At 44.4% G+C, this 23802-nt stretch overlaps 1 protein-coding gene across 2 annotated transcripts in view; it reads right to left on the bottom strand.

Annotated features, from left to right (window-relative positions):
• Positions 1 to 23802, bottom strand: part of LOC311131163 (mitogen-activated protein kinase kinase kinase kinase 3-like) — a 118448-nt gene that overhangs the window by 74855 nt on the left and 19791 nt on the right. For both annotated transcript variants that reach the window (XM_084164006.1, XM_084164007.1), the window contains exon 2: positions 15129 to 15186. In XM_084164006.1, coding sequence (XP_084020132.1) covers positions 15129 to 15186 — 58 coding nt within the window. The remainder of the gene's footprint in view (positions 1 to 15128; positions 15187 to 23802) is intronic.

Here is a 23802-nt window from a genome sequence, read left to right as displayed (position 1 = left end):
CGTTTTGGGGGCCTGTCTCCTTCAGGATGCACTCAAACACCCACTCAAACACATACAGATAAGAAATGCTCTCAATGACAAGGCGGCAGTGAATAGCCCTTGACTAAAACCCGCTGGGGATGCTTGCTTGTCGATTTTAGCAGCTCTGTCAATACAGGATGCGTGCCACCCATCCAAACCCGGCACTCTCCATCAGCACATGTTAGCACTAGCACTGTTGCTATGTCAGCGCATTTCTCCCAGGCAGAGCTTTCGAATGCAGCTCCACCCGATGCTTCTTCAGAGGGAGAAGCAGGGCACGTTTATTGGTTTTAACGAGAAATGACTGCCCATGAAGCTCTCCATCGCCTTCGATTGGCCCGAGGGACAGACAGCAGGGCCCGGTTGATTGGCTGAGAATCTTTTTTTTTTTTAAACAATGTCCCCTGGGGTTTGTGGACCTGACGGCGCCGATCTGGGCTGACCTTGATCTCCGGCTCAGGTCTCAACATCTATAAACGTGTGCGTCACCTCACGGGCGGCGGGACAAACGCTTCGGAGGAGAGCGAGAGAGAACAAAGTCACTTTAGTGTGACTGCTGGCTTAATGATGGACGCTCCAGGCCTCATTAAAAAGCTGATCTATTATTTATTTTTTGTACCTCCCTCTCTTTTTTTCTCTCTCGCCACTCTTCAACAGTTCTAAGCCTGTCACTTACTCTGTGTTCAAAATCCCTTCTGTAGTCTCAACGAGTGATGAAAATAAATATGTACGCTGGCTTACGTAACGGCTCATTAAAATGTATGGAATGTGCTGGATATGCAAGGCAAGGGTTGGGTATAGCATTGGCGCTGCAGCAAAAAACAGCCCTATTAATAAAGTTTACACGGACCCTATGATGAATTACATTTCGGTGTTTTTTATTTTTTTTGCAGGTCTTTTTCTGCTTACGGCCTCCTCCTGAGGGAGCGTCCCAGGATTCACTTTCAACAGTGACCAAGGTCAGATGGCCCTGGTGCTTCCTGTCGTGGTGAGCCTGTCCTTCTCCAGTGACGCGGTGACATTTTCCCAGCACAGAGCGGATTGGAGAGAGGGGCTGACAGTGTAGGATGCTCCGGGGTGAAGTTTTTACCTAGGTACAGATCCAGGATCAGCGTCCCCTGCTCCAATCATAACCTTAACCATTAGTGGGGAACAGGCTAAACTGACCCAAGATCAGCGTCTAGGGGCATGTAGGACTGGGGGAGAAGCCTACTACTGATTGCCATCACCTCTACGTGCTAACACCAAAGGAGTGACTTTGGATAAACTCCTATACACTTATCTCAAGCTTGCCAGAATGAGTCTTTGGACTCAAAACAATTTATAAATAAATATGTTATATTTAGAAAACAAGTGGAGGTTTACTGGCTTATTACAGAGATGTAATGTAAGCTGAATTGCCTACATTTACAAAAAAGTTAAGAACATGGCGTATCCATGAATAATTAAAAAAGTATTTTTTCTTCTGTCATTCATTTACTCTTATGTATTCTTTTTGATCACAATATCCTACAAATACATGGAATTAAGTATTTATCTGCAGTTACAAAATAGTGTTTAATAATTACATTCTGGTCACTAAGCACTTACATATTGTAACTGTATGGACCAATGGTAGTTTTTTTTTATTTGGAATATTTAGCAAACAGTAGTAAATTATTAATTTCATCCAAGGTGACATGGAATAAATACTTTTATTGCTGACCCCAGAAGAGCCAAGTTCACCTTAGCACAAGGATAATGGAATGATGTTGCTCTTAAGCTCTGACATAAGGTCAGTTTCTTTGCAGCTTAAGCCTCTGGTCAAAAGCAGTGCACTATGCAATAGGGTGCCCCGTTTGGGATGCACACATACAATGACAGTAAGCAATGACCTCATAATGTGATGGCTGTACAACCACAATCTCATGGGAGAACGGGAGACGGGAGAGGTTGTGTTTTTCTCTAGCAGGAGAGGTAAGCTTGGCTTCGTTTATGGTGTTGAGTTAAGCTTATACCATGTACTTAGTTTGTAGGTAGGTATTGTAGTCTGGTATTATAGGCAGCTTACTCCGGTAGTTATTGTAGGTTATTATTGTAGGTTATTATTGTAGGTAAGGATTTTATTCGGCTGAGCCCAGGCGAAGCACGAGGCTAGCTTACCCACTACCTGGACCAACAAACCTAGCTAGCTAGAGGGTAGCTATCGGTAACTTTTAGCAACTGTGGTTAGCTGTTTCCAATGTTATTTCATGCTTAAGAGTACCTGTAATTGAGCCAGCTAGCTGCCACCTTCAGCTGTTTTTCTAACCTCACTATCATTAACGTTAGGTGGTCGGTAGCTGCTGTACCTAATTTCGGCTACTGATTGCAGTCTGCCAGTTTGGCTTTATACATAGCTTGGGCTTTGTCGAGTAAGGCTTAAACTATGTATTTAGATTGTTGTTAAGTACTATAGGTAGGCATCGTGGGCTGTATATTATTAAGTAGTATAGGTAGGCATCGTGGGCTGTTGCGGGTAGCTGTTGTGTGTAGTTATTGTAGGTTACTTTTGTATTCGGTGGTGCCGGATGTAGCACGAAGCTAGCTAGCTAACTCACCTCCTGGATTAGCTGGCGAGTTGCTATTAGCAACGGTTGCAACTAAAAACAATATCCTTTTAGCCAGCTACATTCGCTCACAGCGACGCCGTTTTTCAAACAAAGTCAACACAGTAGCCATTGCTAGCTAGCCAACACTACCAGCAGGCTGTGGTAGCTAAATACAATATCTTTGTGCTAGCTACCCAACGTTTAATCATTGCTGCGTTATGAAAGGTAAGCTTGGCTTCTTATATGGTGTTGAGTTAAGCTTAAACCATGTATTTAGATTGTAGGTAGGTATTTTAGTCTGGTATTATAGGCAGCTTACTCCGGTAGTTATTGTAGGTTATTATTGTAGGTTATTATTGTAGGTAAGGATTTTATTCGGCGGAGCCCAGGCGAAGCACGAGGCTATCTTACCCACTACCTGGACCAACAAACCTAGCTAGCTAGAGGGTAGCTATCGGTAACTTTTAGCAACTGTGGTTAGCTGTTTCCAATGTTATTTCATGCTTGAGAGTACCTGTGATTGAGCCAGCTAGCTGCTACCATTCAGCTGTTTTTCTAACCTCATCCGAGGCATTAACGTTAGGTGGTTGGTAGCTGCTGTACTTAATTACAGCTACTGATAACAGTCTGCTGTAGCTTACAACAATTCTAATTTCTAGAGTGGAAGTTGGGAGAGTTTTATTCGGGTGGTTCAGTGAAACAATCCTAGTTTCTGAGGTGGAAGTTGGGAGAGTTATATATTTAGTTATTTTTTGGTGAGGGAGGCCTGCACTCTCCTTTCCCTGATGTTCAGTGCATTTCATCCCGATCTCCTCTGCATTATTGTAGCCATCTGTTGCAGCCTGTCAACTATGCCTCTGCCTATCCCTGTTCTCTCCTCTCCGCACAGGCTACACAAACGCCCCACACCGCGTGGCTGCTGCCTCTCTAACCTGGTGGTCCCCGCACGCACCCCACACCTGGAGTTCCAGGTCGCAGGCAGCCTCTGGAACTGCCGTTCTGCTGCCAACAAAGCTGACTTCATCCCAGCCTATGCTAATCTCCAGTCCCTCGACTTCCTGGCGCTGACGGAAACATGGATTACCACTGAAAACACTGCTACTCCTACTGCTCTCTCCTCATCTGACCATGTGTTCTCGCATACCCCGAGAGCATCTGGTCAGAGGGGTGGTGGCACAGGAATCCTCATCTCTCCCAAGTGGACATTCTCAATTTTTCCCCTAACCCATCTGTCTATCTCCTCATTTGAATTCCATGCTGTCACAGTCACTAGCCCATTTAAGCTTAATATCCTTGTCATCTATCGCCCTCCAGGTTCCCTTGGAGAGTTCATCAATGAGCTTGACGCCTTGATAAGTTCCTTTCCTGAGGATGGCTCACCCCTCACAGTTTTGGGGGATTTCAACCTCCCTATGTCCACATTTGACTCATTTCTCTCTGCCTCCTTCTTTCCACTCCTCTCCTCTTTTGACCTCACCCTCTCACCGTCCCCCCCTACTCACAAGGCAGGCAATACGCTTGACCTCATCTTCACTAGATGCTGCTCCTCTACTAATCTCACTGCAACTCCCCTCCATGTCTCCGACCACTACTTTGTTTCCTTTTCTCTCTCGCTCTCCTCCCACACTACTCGCTCTGCCCCTACACAGATGGTAATGCGCCGCCGCAACCTTCGCTCTCTCTCTCCCACTACTCTCTCCTCTTCCATCCTATCATCTCTTCCCTCTGCTCAATCCTTCTCCCTCCAATCTCCTGATTCTGCCTCCTCAACCCTCCTCTCCTCCCTTTCTGCATCCTTTGACTCTCTGTGTCCCCTATCCTCCCGGCCGGCTCGGTCCTCCCCTCCAGCTCCGTGGCTTGATGACTCACTGCGAGCTCACAGAACAGAGCTCCGGGCAGCGGAGCGGAAATGGAAGAAAACTAAACTCCCTGCCGACCTGGCATCTTTTCACTCCCTCCTCTCTACATTTTCTTCATCTGTTTCTGCTGCTAAGGCCACCTTCTACCACTCTAAATTCCAAGCATCTGCCTCTAACCCTAGGAAGCGCTTTGCCACATTTTCCTCCCTCCTGAATCCTCCCCCCCTCCTCTCTCTCTGTGGATGACTTCGTCAACCACTTTGAAAAGAAGGTTGACGACATCCGATCCTCGTTTGTTAAGTCTAATGACACTGCTGGTCCTGCTCACACTGCCCTACCCTATGCTTTGACTTCTTTCTCCCCTCTCTCTCCAGATAAAATCCTGCGACTTGTGACTGCAGGCCGCCCAACAACCTGCCCGCTTGACCCCATCCCCTCCTCCCTTCTCCAGACCATCTCCGGTGACCTTCTCCCCTACCTCACCTCGCTGATCAACTCATCCTTGACCGCTGGCCATGTCCCCTCCGTCTTCAAGAGAGCGAGAGTTGCTCCCCTTCTCAAAAAACCAACACTCGACCCCACTGATGTCAACAACTACAGACCAGTATCCCTTCTTTCTTTTCTTTCCAAAACTATTGAGCGTGCCGTCTTTAGCCAACTCTCTTGCTATCTCTCTCAGAATGACCTTCTTGATCCAAACCAATCAGGTTTCAGGACTGGTCATTCAACTGAGACTGCTCTTCTCTGTGTCACGGAGACTCTCCGCACTGCTAAAGCTAACTCTCTCTCCTCTGCTCTTGTCCTTCTAGACCTGTCTGCTGCCTTTGATACTGTGAACCATCAGATCCTCCTCTCCACCCTCTCCGAGCTGGGCATCTCCGGCGCAGCTCACTCCTGGATTGCGTCCTACCTGACCGGTCGCTCCTACCAAGTGGCGTGGCGAGAAGCTGTCTCCGCACCACGTGCTCTCACCACTGGTGTCCCCCAAGGCTCAGTTCTAGGCCCTCTCCTTTTCTCCCTATACACCAAGTCACTTGGCTCTGTCATATCCTCACATGGTCTCTCCTATCATTGCTACGCTGACGATACACAACTAATCTTCTCCTTTCCCCCTTCTGATAACCAGGTGGCGAATCGCATCTCTGCATGTCTGGCAGACATATCAGTATGGATGACGGATCACCACCTCAAGCTGAACCCTGGCAAGACGGAGCTGCTCTTCCTCCCGGGGAAGGACTGCCCGTTCCATGATCTCGCCATCACGGTTGACAACTCCGCTGTGTCCTCCTCCCAGAGTGCGAAGAGCCTAGGCGTGACCCTGGACAACACCCTGTCGTTCTCCGCCAACATCAAGGCGGTGACCCGCTCCTGCAGGTTCATGCTCTACAACATTCGGAGAGTACGACCCTGCCTTACACAGGAAGCGGCACAGGTCCTGGTCCAGGCGCTTGTCATCTCCCGTCTGGACTACTGCAACTCGCTGTTGGCTGGCCTCCCTGCCTGTGCCATTAAACCCCTACAACTCATCCAGAATGCCGCAGCCCGTCTGGTGTTCAACCTTCCCAAGTTCTCTCACGTCACCCCCCTCCTCCGCACACTCCACTGGCTTCCAGTTGAAGCTCGCATCCACTACAAGACCATGGTGCTTGCCTATGGAGCAGTGAGGGGAACGGCACCTCTGTACCTTCAGGCTCTGATCAGTCCCTACACCCAAACGAGGGTATTGCGCTCATCCACCTCTGGCCTGCTGGCTCCCCTTCCTCTGCGGAAGCATAGTTCCCGCTCAGCCCAGTCAAAACTGTTCGCTGCTCTGGCACCCCAATGGTGGAACAAGCTCCCTCACGACGCCAGGACAGCGGAGTCACTCACCACCTTCCGGAGACATTTGAAACCCCACCTCTTTAAGGAATACCTGGGATAGGATAAAGGAATCCTTCTACCCCCCCCCCCCCCCCCAATTGTAAAGTGGTTATCCCACTGGCTATAGGGTGAACGCACCAATTTGTGAGTCGCCCCGGCTAAGAGCGTCTGCTAAATGACGTTAATGTGCCCTTGAGCAAGGCACTTAACCCTAATTGCTCCTGTAAGTCGCTCTGGATAAGAGCGTCTGCTAAATGACTAAAATGTAAATGTAATGTTGGCTGATAGAACAGCAAATTACTTAGAGTTGGCAGATACCATGGCGGACTGGAAGCCATCAGGGTTATGCTCATTAGGCACCAAACGGAAGAAAAAAGAATTAAACGGAAATGCAAAATGTTTTAAAACGTTTTCTGTTGCATGCCCTAATGAATAGGATCCAGATTTGGGGGAGGGGGCCTTGTGCAAACAGATTGGCTGCATTGGGATCAATTGGAGCAGTTACAAAGATCTGGGCAGCCTCTAACCCAGATTCTTGGACTGTACATGGACAGGACGAAGCACAAGATGAAGATAGCCAGCCCGAATGAAAAGGAATCTGTGACCGAGAAGCCATTTGAAAATCAAACAGCACAAATTAGAACAAGTCAAAAAAGCAAATATTAAATGACTTCTTTGAATTCTGCAAAGCACGCACTAAAGCGAGATAAGCCAATGAGATCCCAGCAAACTGTTGCTGGGAATATTAGTTGGGCTAGCTTTGAAAGCGTCTTTAGGAAACAGCTTTATATTTGAGATTGAAACAGACTGGCAGATATAACAAGGTGCTGAATATGGTGTCAGGCGTTGGTTAACTGTCACAGGGTGTTAGCCGCCCAACCACGCTGTATGTGTGTGTCTGTGTGTGTCCCCACTCCACACACTATGATAGTCAATCTGTCAGCCTAGGCTACATAAGTTTCCATGGTCCTGGCATTGGCGACACACCTCGAGCCATCGACCCTGTCACCAAAAAACACACTCCTGGACACCATGGCGACATCTGTCATGAGTGCCAGCTGCCCTGGCCGTGATGCGTACTGACACGCACCTCCATGTCACTCCACGCTGTCACAGTGGATTGTGGCACCTTCCCCTCGTCATGACGCGCTGTTGGCATTTTAAGAGGTAAGGGAAAACCTTGGCCGCATGAAGTTTAGATGGGGTTCCTGCAGTGCGTTAGCCTGAATGGCTAATAAGAGACCTCCGGGCCGAACTCGACTGCATGTGGTCCACCTGATGAATGCGGGCACACACACACTCTCTCTCTCTCTCTCTCTTTAAAACCTTCTGACCACTTTCCAGCTCCAATTGTCACTGTCAATCTAGCAAACCATCAAAGCCCCGTCTGGTGCATTCTCTCCCTCTAATGTACTGTAAGAAGAAAATACAGCATTTAACCCCTAAGTTCAAACGACATCAGAAACCCCATCTTGTTATCTTAGCCCTTGGATGTGTCACAAATGTTAAGTCCACTACTTTTAACCATAGCCCAATGGGCCCTGGTCAAAAGTAGTGCACTATATAGGGGATATTAATTTAAGATGCAACCTTGAAGTGACTGGTATTCCCAAAAACACAGAGACGTCACAGTACAGTGATATTTTATGATAAAACAGACTCCCATCCTTAAAATTGATGGTCTTTCATAAAGGGGGCTTTGAAAAAAGTGCCTTGAGCGACTACACACGGAGGGCAAAAGACACTCCTATTGGCCTATTGATTTAATTGATGCGTCACACATCCCTCGCCGTCAGTCCTGCGTGTTAACTTCATCATCACACAGGCCTCTGCATAGATCATGTGATGTTCTGTAGAATATGGTTCTACGGAACGCATTGTTATTATCCCAGTCATTAACATTTAAAGACATGGGGCATGTCAGTTGTATTAGAATCCACACCTGTTTAAGATTACATTTTAAGATTTGTTTACATTTTAGTCATTTAGCAGATGCTCTTATCCAGAGCGACTTACAGTTAGTGAGTGCATACATTTTTCTTTTCTTTTTCATACTGGCCCCCCGTGGGAATCGAACCCACTACCCTGGCGTTGCAAGCGCCATGCTTTACCAACTGAGCTACACAGGGATTAAAGGGATAGTTCACCCAAATGACTTATTTGTTTCCTTACCCTGAACGCAGTCTATGCCACGGACAATGAGACTCTGTAAGGACTGCTTACAAGGTAAGGTTACAAATATGTCATTTTGTAATTTGTCTTACTAACCCTTTATATAAATAACACATGGTTTACAGTCAGCTGTGGATGATAACGCAACTGACACAAATCAAATGCTTGAAATGACCATGGCATGAGCACAACCCAGAAATATGCCACAAATAAACCCCAAATCAATTCCTGTTATTGTAGAATTATGCAGTGTCCTTACAAGAATAGGCAGAGGAAGGGAGGGAGGGGGAAGTTGCAGCAAATCAATAGTGCCTATTAACGTTAAAAGCGCTACGACAGAGGTCCCCCAGTCCAAAAGCCTTGCAGAAATACTCTAGTCTTGTGTGTCTATACTAAAGCAACATCCCAAATGGCACCCTATTCCCTATATAGTGCACGATATACTTTTTTTCAAAATAGGTAATAAGGTGCCATTTGGGACACACCCCAAAAGCAAGGCAGGAGCTGTCACAGCGAATATGGTAAAGAGGTAGTTTGACATTAAAAGGAGAGGATTGGGAGAGTCAGGGGGCGGTTCAATGCTGACTGACCCCTCAACCTTCCGCCCAAGAATAGCTTTGGTTGTTAAAGAACACACTCACGTACAAGGACAACACACACGGCTGCACGTGCACACACATACACACAAAATGATGAAAGTCAACATTGGATCCCTACAGATGTAGGAACTTAATTTGAGCCAGTTTGCTACAGCAGGAAAATAATCCTGCAGCAACAGGAAATGTGAATTATTATGTGGATTATAATTTATGGACATTTTTGTAAGGGTTGATACATTTTTTGTAAGGGAAAATGAAGTCTGAAATGTCAAAGTGGAAATTACAAACTTCAGAAGCCTTTTTAAACCTCAAATACACCACACGTTTTAAAGGTCCTGTATTGTAGGAATACTCTCCTGCAACAGGGTAATCAAATTAAGATCCTATACTGTATATTTAAAAGACTGCCTGTAAGTTGAATATCAGTATTAACACATACGCACACAAGCGTTCTTCACACAAGCAGAGGCCGCAGTGTTGTTAATTATTTCTATAGGAGCTAGTTCTTCCTGTCTGAACTCTTACCAGCCGCAACATCAGATGGTACCCCACAAGCCTCAGGCTGCATATCTGTAAACACTCACACACACACACACAGATAACCGCACACATGCCCGTACACACTCATGCGCACACACACTCATGCGCACACACACTGACGCGCACACATACAGTGAGGGAAAAAAGTATTTGATCCCCTGCTGATTTTGTACGTTTGCACACTGACAAAGACATGATCAGTCTATAATTTTAATGGTAGGTTTATTTGAACAGTGAGAGACAGAATAACAACAAAACAATCCAGAAAAACGCATGTCAAAAACTTTATAAATTGATTTGCATTTGCATTGCACCAGGTTTGCACACATCTCAGGAGGGATTTTGTCCCACTCCTCTTTGCAGATCTTCTCCAAGTCATTAAGGTTTCGAGGCTGACGTTTGGCAACTCGAACCTTCAGCTCCCTCCACAGATTTTCTATGGGATTAAGGTCTGGAGACTGGCTAGGCCACTCCAGGACCTTAATGTGCTCCTTCTTGAGCCACTCCTTTGTTGCCTTGGCTGTGTGTTTTGGGTCATTGTCATGCTGGAATATCCATCCACGACCCATTTTCAATGCCCTGGCTGAGGGAAGGAGGTTCTCACCCAAGATTTGACGGTATATGGCCCCGTCCATCGTCCCTTTGATGCGGTGAAGTTGTCCTGTCCCCTTAGCAGAAAAACACCCCCAAAGCATAATGTTTCCACCTCCATGTTTGACGATGGGGATGGTGTTCTTGGGGTCATAGGCAGCATTCCTCCTCCTCCAAACACGGCGAGTTGAGTTGATGCCAAAGAGCTCGATTTTGGTCTCATCTGACCACAACACTTTCACCCAGTTCTCCTCTGAATCATTCAGATGTTCATTGGCAAACTTCAGACGGGCCTGTATATGTGCTTTCTTGAGCAGGGGGACCTTGCGGGCGCTGCAGGATTTCAGTCCTTCACGGCGTAGTGTGTTACCAATTGTTTTCTTGGTGACTATGGTCCCAGGTGCCTTGAGATCATTGACAAGATCCTCTCGTGTAGTTTTGGGCTGATTCCTCACCGTTCTCATGATCATTGCAACTCTACGAGGTGAGATCTTGCATGGAGCCCCAGGCCGAGGGAGATTGACAGTTCTTTTGTGTTTCTTCCATTTGCGAATAATCGCACCAACTGTTGTCACCTTCTCACCAAGCTGCTTGGCGATGGTCTTGTAGCCCATTCCAGCCTTGTGTAGGTCTACCATCTTGTCCCTGACATCCTTGGATAGCTCTTTGGTCTTGGCCATGGTGGAGAGTTTGGAATCGGATTGATTGATTGCTTCTGTGGACAGGTGTCTTTTATTCAGGTAACAAACTGAGATTAGGAGCACTCCCTTTAAGAGTGTGCTCCTAATCTCAGCTCATTACCTGTATAAAAGACACTTGGGAGCCAGAAATCTTTCTGATTGAGAGGGGGTCAAATACTTATTTCCCTCATTAAAATGCAAATCAATTTATAACATTTTTGACATGCGTTTTTCTGGATTTTGTTGTTGTTATTCTGTCTCTCACTGTTCAAATAAACCTACCATTAAAATTACAGACTGATCTTTTCTTTGTCAGTGGGCAAACGTACAAAATCAGCAGGGGATCAAATACTTTTTTCCCTCACTGTAGTCCATCAAGCCTACCACCTGCTGACTCTCAGTCTAACAAGCCAAACTCAAAGTGAATCCCTGTTGATTTATAGCAAGAAAAAGTAAGTAAACATTTCTTTAGTCTAGTCTACACCCACCATTTCCCACCCCCTGGGTTGGTTCGTCCTAACTACCGCACGGCAAGCGGTACCGGAGCGCCAAGTCTAAGTCCAAAAGGCTCCTTAACAGCTTCTACCCCCAAGCCATAAGACTGCTGAACATTTAATACAATGTCCACCCGGACTATTTACATTGACCCCCCCCCCCCCCTTGTTTTTACACTGCTGCTACTCGCTGTTTATTATCTATGCATAGTCACTTTACCCCAACCTACACTATCGTTCAAAAGTTTGGGGTCACTTAGAAATGTCCTTGACCATTAAAATAACATCAAATTGATCAGAAATACAGTGTAGACATTGTTAATGTTGTAAATGGCTATTGTAGCTGGAAACGGCTGATTTTTTATGGAATATCTACATAGGCATACAGAGGCCCATTATCAGCAACCATCAGTCCTGTGATCCAATGGCACGTTGTGTTTGCTAATCTAAGTTGATCATTTTAAAAGGCTAATTGGTCATTAGAAAACCCTTTTGAAATTATGTTGGCACAGCTGAAAACTGTTGTGCTGATTAAAGAAGCAATAAAACTGGCCTTCTTGAGACTAGTTGAGTATCTGGAGCATCAGCAATTGTGGGTTTGATTACAGGATCAAAATGGCCAGAAACAAATAACTTTCTTCTGAAACTCGTCAGTCTATTCTTGTTCTGAGAAATGAAGGCTATTCCATGCGAGAAATTGCTAAGAAAATGAAGATCTTAAACAGTTTTCAGCTGTGCTAACATAATTGCAAAAGGGTTTTCTAATTATCAATTAGCCTTTTAAAATGATAAACTTGGATTAGCAAACACAACGTGCCATTGGAACACAGGACTAATGGTTGCTGATAATGTGCCTCTGTACGCCTATGTAGATATTCCATAAAAAAATCAGCCGTTTCCAGCTACAATAGCCATTTACAACATTAACAATGTCTACATTGTATTTCTGATCAATTTGATGTTATTTTAATGGACAAAAAATTGGCTTTTCTTTCGAAAACAAGGACATTTCTAAGTGACCCCAAACTTTTGAACGGTGTATGAATGTACAAATTACCTTGACTAACCTGTACCCCCGCACATTGACTCGGTACCGGTACCCCCTGTATATAGCCTCATTATTGTTATTTTATTGTGTTATTTTTTGTTATTTCTTTATTTTTTACTTTAGTTTATTTAGTAAATATTTTCTTAACTCTATTTTCTTAAAACTGCATTGTTGGTTAAGGGCTTGTAAGTAAGCATTTTACAGCTGTTGTATTCGGCGCATGTGACAAATAAAATAAAATTTTATTTGAATAAGATGTTCCCAATTCCACATTGACCCCTAGCCACCCATTTGTATATATGAAAGAATTGGATTGGATAAGTATAAGCAATAAGATAATAGCTCCACTTTCTCTTTAAATGTTTTCGTGATATTGCTTATATCTATCCGAACCACTCAGATTTAGTATTAAGAGGTGTTAGGACTATCGGTTGATTTGGGATTAGTGTTATACGTAGCTCAAAAGTACTCCGAGTGGAATGAGACCGCTCATACCAATGGAGTGTTTCCTTAAGGTTGCATTCTCACACATAGCAAACATCCTTAGCAAATTAATAGATTATGATTACTAGAATGGAACCACAGGAGGTTGGTGGCACCTTAATTGGGGAAGGTGGGCTCGTGGTAATGTCTTGAGCAGAATGGTATCAAACGCATCAAAACACATGGAAGATGCCATTCCATTAGCTTCGTTCCGGCCATTATTATGAGCCGTCCTTCCCTCAGCAGCGTCCTGTGAATGGAACATCATTACCAAACTAATTCAAACATTACTTACATATGATCAATTCAATCCCAATATATTCCCTAATCAATCCACTTATCATAGCCAAGGGACAGAAATGGGCTTCGGCTAAATGTTAGCAGTTAGCATCCGAGAGCTAGTTGGCTATTATTCCCACATATGGAAGCAACAGAACAGAATGCACTTTCGAGATTGCAAGGAGACTGATAACGTGCTACTCATAGCAGAATTCAATTGTGCAACTGACTGGTGACAGACTATCACCAAACACAAACCAACTATAATTAGGCTCTTTTATGGTAGCAATTATGACCAACTGTGGATCAATGAGTTAGCCTGCTAATGTTAAGGAAAACACCACAATAAAAATGGCTTTTTGGATTGTTAGACATCGCCTCTATAGGTTATTGGAGTAGTGAGTCAGTTGGCCTATACCACGCCTAGTTTAGGATATGTGTGTGGGGGGAGGGAGGGAGGGGGTCAGAATTAGGGTTGCAAAATTCTGGTAACTTTCCCAAATTTCCGGCCACAATTGGCTCAGCGTCGTCTGGGTTTGGCCAGTGTAGGCCGTCATTGTAAATAAGAATTTGTTCTTAACTGACTTGCCTAGTTAAATAAAGGTTAAAAAATTATAATAATAATAAACAAATTCCCAGGTTTTCCAAAAAATCCTGGTTGGAAGATTCCTGGAATAAGGATTTGTTTTATACTATTCTGAATATTTTGTGTTAGTGCTGGGCTAGAATAAAAACGTGTACCCCCTGAGAGTGTCACACGAATGGATGAGAAGCACTGATGTAGAGTAACAGGCAACACTTCGCCTATTGAAGTCCTGCAATCTTCACACATTGTTGCATCGTGACAGTGTGAGACATTCAATGCATTTTAATAATACAAGGTGTTTGAGCTCTGTGTTTCACTGCTATGCAATAATGTGCAATTGCACGGGATCCCTTCAGGGTACTTACTAGTAACAGCTCTACAAGAATATGAACAGTGTTACTTTAAGTTTTTCTGAATAACAATTCATATCCATCATTATCATCAAATTATAAGTACATCTTGAAAGTTTATGCATTCGATATAGGCAGGCAGGCGGCTTTTGAAATCCACACAATAGCACAGAGACTCCAAATCTGATATTCCTCGCTATTAGGAAACGATAATCTTATTGTGGCGCAGGCAAAGAGCTTGGCCGCAAGCTCGAAAAAGTTTACTCTAACACTCCAACTTAATCAAGCCCTGCCATTTGATGCTGAGATGAAGGTAAATCTGGTCTGATATGGCTCCCAGGCTATCTCCACTCTACATTCCTGGCCTGATGAAGGCCACATTCCATTTGGGACGCAGCCAGGCCTGCCTGACTATTATAGAAAACGTCCCAGACAAACACACACCACTCTTATCTAAAGCGATGGGTAACTAATTATATGGTAGGCATGATGCAGATGCCTTTTACACGAATAAGGCCAGTGTGTGGCCTATACAGGATTTATACCCGCAACTCTACTGTAAGCAACATGCGCCAACCAACATAACCACTAATGTTATGCTCTCACTGGGTCATAATATACTGTACTTCCATGCATATGGCTTGGGGCATTCAGGTGGGCTCATTTGCATAACGCTTTTGTATTTTGCCTAGGGTCTTAAATCAATTCCTCCAAATTTTCAGTGGGCCTCATAAACAGGCACAGTAATGACTGAAGAAGTAGGATGGTGGTGGAGAGAAGATTTAAGTGAGTCAAATGGAATGATAGGACAGTCAGGAGAGGCTAAACTAGCTGAGACAGTGAGATGAGGAGTAGGGTGACGTTGTCCCTAGACGCTGAGCTTAGGTCAGTTTTGCATTTTCCCCACTGATTGAGGGAGGGCAAGCTATATCCTAGATCTGTACGTAGGGGAAACTTCACCCCAGAGTGTGAGATGAGGGAGGCAAAGATTCTTACCGGGCTCCAGTTTGATGACCTTGATGGCCGCCAGCTCCCCTGTGGTGACATTCCGAGCCTGGAAGACAAACAAGACAGAGGGTGAGCACATCGACCAGTCTCCAAAAACACACACAGAAAGCCACGGGCGATCGATGGAGAGCTGCCCAAGAGCACACCTTGAGGAGGATGCGTTTTGGAACCAGGGCTCAACTGAGATTGTGCCAAGTCATCTTAAAGGTCCAATGCTGACGTTTTTATCTGAATATCAAATCATTTCTGGGTAACAACAACCTTACTGTGATTGTTTTCAATTAAAATGGTCAAAAAGAAACAAAAATCATTTCTTAGCAAAGAGCAATTTCTCAAGCAAGAACTTCGCTAGGACTGTCGGGGAGTTGTCTGAGTGGGGAGCGGAAAACGGAAAAAACTAGCTGTTACTGGTGATGACACCAGGCAGGCCAAAACTCCATCCCACCAAAACAGGGAGAAATTTCACAGTATTATTCCAGCCTCAGTATGTAAATATATATAAAACACAGGAAAATCATGTTTGGCTGCACTGGGCCTTTTAATAGCTACAGATAAAACTTGCATAGTCATGATGACTCCAGTTTTTCGAGATTCTGGTCTAATGGGACTACTGTGCATTCTGGTTTTTAGCCCAACCTGTCTAGTGAGGAATTGTCGGTCAAAAGGAAACTCATGTGTCATGTGTTCAGTGAGAAGATATTCAAGTCATTATGGATTGAAAACCACCACGTGGTCCTTCAGGATCAGGAAATGATTATTTAGATAATACAACTTATCTTTTATTGAAGAGAAATGCAATAGGCCTACCTTCAATACAGGTTATTACTAGACAGGAAAATAAAAAAACGGAAAAGAAGCATAAAGGCAGACATTTAGCCGGCGGATTCAAAGGTTAATCGAAATTGGTTTAGGATTAGGGTTAAGGTTGAGTTTAAGAGGGGTGAGTTAAGGTAAGGGTTACGTTAGAGCTAGGGTTAAGGTTAGGGTTGGGGGGGGGTTAAGGTTAGAGTTACCCACTGTCAAGCATTAAACATGTATGGACACTCATCCAGTTGACTGCACTCTCAAAAGGAATTTCTTCCACCAAAGCACAAGGGAGGCAGTGGATGGAAGGCATGGGAGGAAACAAGATGCAGGATCAATGATTTGAGTCTATTTTTTCACACTCCACCATCAGATGATGCAGAAAATCCCGGTTTAGCAGTAGGTGTGATGAGCAAGAAAATCATTCAATTCAAAATTAAAAAACTCTTCAGAGCCAGCAAGCTCACAGCTTCGAGAGAATGGCACATATTACATTTTTACATTTACATTTTAGTCATTTAGCAGATGCTCTTATCCAGAGCGACTTACAGTTAGTGAGTGCATACATTTTCATACTGGCCCCCCGTGGGAATCGAACCCACAACCCTGGCGTTGCAAGCCCAATGCTCTACCAACTGAGCTACACGGCACATAAAATGAAACGTCAGCAGGGTACAGTCATAAGATACTCAAGTTCCTGTGGATAGACTTACTATACAACATAGCTGACCCCAGGAGCAAAGCGCATCAAAAATAAATGTCATACTTATAATGCATCTTGACATGTGTCACAGCAAAGGTGTCGCCTTTGAAGCGATTGGAACAGAAACACATTGGTTTTCCACAAAAGACCTGTGTAGCTCAGTTGGTAGAGCATGGCGCTTGCAACGCCAGGGTTGTGGGTTCGTTTCCCACGGGGGGCCAGTATGAAAAAATGTATGCACTCACTAACTGTAAGTCGCTCTGGATAAGAGCGTCTGCTAAATGACTAAAATGTAAACAAATTAGCACACACACATAAAACCCTTGTGAGGCATGATAATTATAAAAAATTGATTATTATTTTTTTTAGTAGTCTTTCATTTATGACCTGGACGCGCTTGTGAAAAACACCTCCAAAAGGTTAAGTAGCACCTTATGGGAAACGTAGACCGCTCGGAGATCACTAGCAGGCTCAATCGTGCTGGATTTCCTGACGGGCCGCCCCCAGGTGGAAGGGTATGTAACAACACATCTGCCATGCTGATCCTCAACACAGGGCCCCTCAGGGGTGCGTGCTCAGTCCCCTCCTGTACTCCCTGTTCACCCATGACTTCATGGCCAGGCACGACTCCAACATCATCATTAAGTTTGCAGACGACACAACAGTGGTAGGCCTGATCACCGACAACAATGAGAAAGCCTATAGGGAGGAGATCAGAGACCTGGCCATGTGGTGCCAGGATAACAACCTCTCCCTCAACGTGATCAAGACAAAGGAGATGATTGTGGACTACAGGACAAAAAAAGAGGACTGAGCACGCCCCCATTCTCATCTACGGGGCTGTAGTGAAACAGGTTGAGAGCTTCAAGTTCCTTGGTGTCCAACAAACTATCATGGTCCAAACACACCAAGACAGTCGTGAAGAGGGCACGACAAAGCCTATTCCCCCTCTGGAGACTGAAAAGATTTGGCATGGGTCCTCAGATCCTCAAAAAGTTATACAGCTGCACCATCGAGAGCATCCTGACTGGTTGCATCACCACCTGGTATGGCAACTGCTCGGCCTCCGACCGCAAGGCACTACAGAGGGTAGTGCGTACGGCCCAGTACATCACTGGGGCCAAGCTTCCTGCCATTCAGGACCTCTATACCAGGCGGTGTCAGACTCCAGGCACCCTAGTCATAGACTGTTCTCTCTGCTACCGCACGGCAAGCGGTACCGGAGGGCCAAGTCTAGGTCCAAAAGGCTTCTTAACAGCTTCTACCCCCAAGCCATAAGACTCCTGAATAGCTAATCATGGCTACCCGGACTATTTGCATTGCCCCCCCGACCCCACCCCACCTCAACCCCCTCTTTTACGCTGCTGCTACTCTGTTTATTATTTATGCATGGTCACTTTAACTCTACCCACATGTACAGTTGAAGTCGGAAGTTTACATACACTTAGCCAAATACATTTAAACTCAGTTTTCACAATTCCTGACATTTAATCCTAGTAAAAATTCCCTGTTTTAGGTCAGTTAGGATCACCACTTTATTTTAAGAATGTGAAATGTCAGAATAATAGTAGAGAGAATGATTTATTTCAGCTTTTATTTCATTCATCACATTCCCAGTGGGTCAGAAGTTTACATACACTCAATTAGTATTTGGTAGCATTGCCTTTAAATTGTTTAACTTGGGTCAAACGTTTCGGGTAGCCTTCCACAAGCTTCCCACAATAAGTTGGGTGAATTTTGGCCCATTTCTCCTGACAGAGCTAGTGTAACTGAGTCAGGTTTGTAGGCCTCCTTGCTCGCACACGCTTTTTCAGTTCTGCCCACAAATGTTCTATAGGATTGAGGTCAGGGCTTTGTGAAGGCCACTCCAATACCTTGACTTTGTTGTCCTTAAGCCATTTTGCCAAAACTTTGGAAGTATGCTTGGGGTCATTGTCCATTTGGAAGACCCATTTGGTACCAAGCTTTAACTTCCTGACTGATGTCTTGAGATGGTGCTTCAATATATAATTTTCCTTCCTCATGATGCATCTATTTTGTGTTCTGGGATTGATTTGCACTTTTCGCACCAAAGTACGTTAATCTCTAGAAGACAGAACACGTCTCCTTCGTGAGCAGTATGACGGCTGCGTGGTCCCATGGTGTTTATACTTGCGTACTATTGTTTGTACAGATGAACGTGGTACCTTCAGGCGTTTGGAAATTGCTCCCAAGGATGAACAAGACTTGTGGAGGTCTACACATTTTTTTGATTTCTTTTGATTTTCCCATGATGTCAAGCAAAGAGGCACTGAGTTTGAAGGTAGGCCTTGAAATACATCCACAGGTACATCTCCAATTGACTCAAATGATGTCAATTAGCCTATCAGAAGCTTCTAAAGCCATGACATCATTTTCTGGAATTTTCCAAGCTGTTTAAAGGCACAGTCAACTTAGTGTATGTAAACTTCTGACCCACTGGAATTGTGATACAGTGAATTATAAGTGAAATAAACTGTAAACAATTGTTGGAAAAATTACTTGTGTCATTTGCCAAAACTATAGTTTGTTAAGAAGACATTTGTGGAGTGGTTGAAAAACAAGGTTTAATGACTCCAACCTAAGTGTATGTAAACTTCCGACTTCAACTGTATATATTGCCTCGACTAACCGGTGCCGCCGCACATTGACTCTGTGCCGGTACCCCCTGTATATAGCCTCCCTACTGTTATTTTATTTTACTGCTGCTCATTAATTATTTTCTATTTTTTACTTATCTATTTTTTACTTAACACTTAAGTAAGCATTTCACTGTAAGGTCTACACTTGTTGTATTCGGTGCATGTGGCAAATACAATTGTATTTGATTTGATTTGTTTACAGGCACTTCTACCGAAGGTCGATATCTCATTTCAGAGAATGGCAAATCATATTCTCACTTACCGTGTGTTAAATGCCAACATCTGTAAGGTACAACGACCACCTCCAGCACCCCCCCCCCCCCCCCGAGGTGAGAGCTGAGGATCGTGGGAAACCGCCCACCGGGTATCGACCAGTGCCCGTGAGGGGGTGTCATGTCAAGTCGCTGTCATGTTGATCCACATATGCAGGCTTTTCAGATTTCTGATCGTCAAGGGCCACTTGCAAAGGGCAGAGAACAAGACTCTATAGGTCTCAACGGAACATCATTTCAGTAACCCTGAACCAAAAATATCACGTAAACTACTTGATTCGTTTCTGGGGGAGAGGTATGAGCCAGAAAGTCTTTGGTTGCTGCATCCCCTTCTCCGCAAGTCTCAGGGGCCAAAATGTCACCTCCAATTCCATAATTCAAAGGACGCCCCGCGAAATTGTGATTCCTCGACATAACCAGTGATGCAAACCCAGTGCACTGGAACAATGTCTGTTGACAGACGTTACGATAACATTTATGTTACGTAGTCTGTCAACGAGTGATTAAAGCAAATGAGCTAACAGCAAATGCCACTGCAAGCGCACACTCTGCAACATTCCACGACCAACATTACCCAACCTTCCACCGCCGTCACAGTGGCAAAGAAGAAGAGGAGAAGCAGACAGGTCACCTAACCTTTACTCTGACTGGCCCCCACCTATTTCTACTCCAACTTCTCTAAGAACTCCAAGCCCCACTCCTTCTGCCAACCTTCCCCTGCAGGCTGCCCATGCCCTTTTCCCCTCCATTTGGAGCACTGACCCCACTCCCCCCTCCCCCCCAACCACTCCATTACCACTCAGCCAAGGCAACACAGGTGCAAGGTACAGCTGGAGGCAAAATCATTACCCACCGCCATCACAGGGTTAAAGGGACAGGCCATGACACCTTTACTAAGACCTGTCTAAAAACTACAACCACCCCAACCTCTACTCCTTCTGCCAACCTTCCCCCTGCAGGCTGCCCGTGCCTTTTACCCCCCACCATTGGGAACGCTGACCCCACTCTCCACCGCCCCAGTGCCATGCACTCAGCCTAGCTCAGGCAGCACAGGTGCAGGGCACAGCAGGGCCTTTGGCTGCCATCTCAGGTAATTACAGCCAGAGAAAATAAATCGCAACATAGGCCAACCCGACACGGGCCCCAGGGGCCACAGGGTTCTCACCGACTGTAGAGCAGAATCTGGAGCAACCTTTTCTTTGCACCAGGGCAGCATTTATTTCACTGAATTTAGAGCAAAGGAGATAGATTCATGTTTTATCTTTATGTGTATCCGTGTTGCTTTTGGATGTCGTCAGTTATAGGGGTTTTGTGGTGTTTAATGTGTGATGTAATTACTGTCATTGTTTGTAAGAATAACGGATGAAAATATAATGCAGAAATGCAGTGAGACATGTTTTCTGTGTCTGATCAATCTAGTCCTGAACGTCAACACTCAAACATCAGAGACATGTCAGGAGGGACACTAAAAAGAGGATGCTCATGGCAGAAACTCCTGTCTTTATTGGGTAATTTCATGTGAAAATGGAGCAACTAATGACCATGACGGTGTGAAATTTACTGAAATGTAATCAATAGAAATGTCCTTTGGAGGAAAGATGTTGATCACATATTTGGCAATTTGTTAAATTTTCACACAGAATGACCCTATTTCCCTTCTGCATGCCTACTCATAGCAGTGCTCGCATGCCTGCTCATGGTCTGCTGTGGAATTCTACTCACTTCCTGGTCTGAGTGAAACAAGACCTGCCATTGATCCAGTAGCTTTGTTTACAAAGGGAGTATGACAGATAGGGGTAGCTAATGCTAAATGCTAATCTTTCATGGTGAGCAAAGAGAAGACCTCTTTTGAACTTGTGAGAAGGCATCCATGCAGTATTTAACGTGTTAAAGGGATAGTTCACCCAAATTACAAAATTGCATGCATTGACTTAGCATTTGGACTTAGCATTTGGAGACAGTTGCCAGGTAAACGAAACCAAAGCAAGACACCTTGTCCATAGACTACTTACAGGGTAAGGAAACCAATATGTCATTTTGTAATTTCGGTGAACTAACCCATTTTGCTGAGTCAAGTAAAACTGGTGTATGGTTTTGCGTAGCGACCATTACAAAATACCAGGTAGACTCCCATCTGAAATATGCAAACCACCAAAATCTTAATCAAAATACAGCCAAATATTTTTTATGCAGGTTTAATAGAATCCAGGCCAGTTTAATGTCAACAGTGTACTTCTGACTTTGGACAGACACTCAGAATTATATTTATATTATAATAAAACATGTCACCTAGCAGATGCTTTATATCCAAAGCAACTTATAGTTTAGTAAGTGCATGTGATCACTACGGGAATTGAACCGGCGATATTGACGTTGCTAGCGTAATGTCTTCAAACTTCAAGGCCTGAGGAACTACTCTCAAAAACCCAACCCTTGGCAACAGTGACTAGGGTCTGGTTTCAAGGACGGAGTCTTTTGGCAAATTTCCAGGGTGGGTTCTCTTCAGACAGACAACTCTCCCAACAAATCACGAGGTAGACATGCCAGAACGTCGCAATTTGAAACCAAAGTTTGCAGGCAAAACCTTTGCAGTGGTTTTAGTGACGGTAGCTAAAGCAAACTAGCCACTTCCAAAATGCACTCATTAGAAATAACCTCTGTGATCTCCATCTTGCTAGCTACTATTTTGTATTTTATTCGAGCGGATAAGGTAGTGACGTAGGCAGTGACGTAGTTAATCTATACCTAAAGAGTCCATCATTGAAACCAGATCCTAATCACTGTTGCTTAGGGTCGGGTTTTTAAGACTACTGAAGAACAGGTACGCTAAGAGCTGACAGAGAGGATTTCCTCAGCTTTCCAAACCACAGGGTTCAAAAGTGAGAAAACCTCTCAGTGTCCAGCCTCTCACACCTTTGGGTGACACCTCGGTGAGAGTGGGGGTACGGAGAGGTCAACGATTAGAAGCACGCTTGGGCGTAGCCATAGAGTGGTAGTGTATTCAGGGTTCTGAAACATTCTGAACATTGCAGATAGAAATAGAATGAATAGAGCTGACAATTCTAATGCACATGACAGATAATCAAACATGTTCTACACAGTACATTTCTATCTGAACATGCATCCTCCTCAGGCCCTCTTTACGTTTCACTTTGTTTTACAGGTCTCCATTTAGGCTACTTGTCAGTCATGTTAATGCAATGTTAAACAATGTTGTGGTCCTCTGTAACTCAGTTTGTAGAGCATAGCGCTTGCAACGCCAGGATAATGGGTTCGATTCCTGGGACCACCCATATGCAAAATGTATGCGGGCATGACTGTACGACACTTTGGATAAAAGCATCTGCTAAAAGGCATATATTATACATATAATGGGAATTGCATATTAATGACCTGATAATTATTTAGGATGCAACAAGAAACTGACCGTAGATCAAGGACAAAATCAACTGCTAATTAGGGATGTAACAATTCAGCAATACGCATTGGTCCCGGTTCAAATGTCCCCAGGTCCCCAAACTGATCCAAATGTAGCATAAATCGGTCATAAAATCAATTCAAACGTTACGAGTCGCCGGTTCACAAAAATGTTTTGCTCATATTACTTTCTTTCTACCTTCCGAAAATACCTAATATTTTGTGACAAATGGTGTTTTACCGGAATAAAGTAGCCTAAGCTACCGCCTGAGAATCGTCTCATCTGGCTCAAGGCTATAGCCTACCTGCTGATCTGGGCTTAGGCTACATTACATTTCATTTTCGATTGTTCAGGTTTACCATCAGCAATAGTTTTGGTAGTTTTGCTTTAAACAATCAGTGTATATGGTCATTTTTTAGATACACAGGGTAAAGTTGATAATTTCATAATGAGGACAGAAAACTTCCAAACGGTCTGAACCATCTGATTTTGAGATGGGGGGTGAAATCCAAAGTTGTGCTATATATTCATTGGCTATGTCATCGAATTTTTTCAAAGATAAATATTGATTACATTACTAGCTCAAACACTTTGAATCTGCAAAAATTAGAAATTAATTAGTAGGTGACAGCGATTAAAGATCAAAAGTGGAGGGACAAAAAGCAAACATTGCCGCCCTTATCTGATAGTGGGGTGGTAGATGCCCCGTTTCCCTTATGGCTCAGCACAGGTGCCTACATACACGTGTATATAATTCTCTCACACACACTCACACACACTCACACACACACACTCACACACACTC

This window comes from Coregonus lavaretus, assembly GCF_964263955.1.
Source record: "Coregonus lavaretus genome assembly, chromosome: 6".
NCBI classification, from domain to species: Eukaryota; Metazoa; Chordata; class Actinopteri; order Salmoniformes; family Salmonidae; genus Coregonus; species Coregonus lavaretus.
Note: the sequence above shows the minus strand (reverse complement) of the source record. Positions and strands in the feature narration are given on the sequence as shown.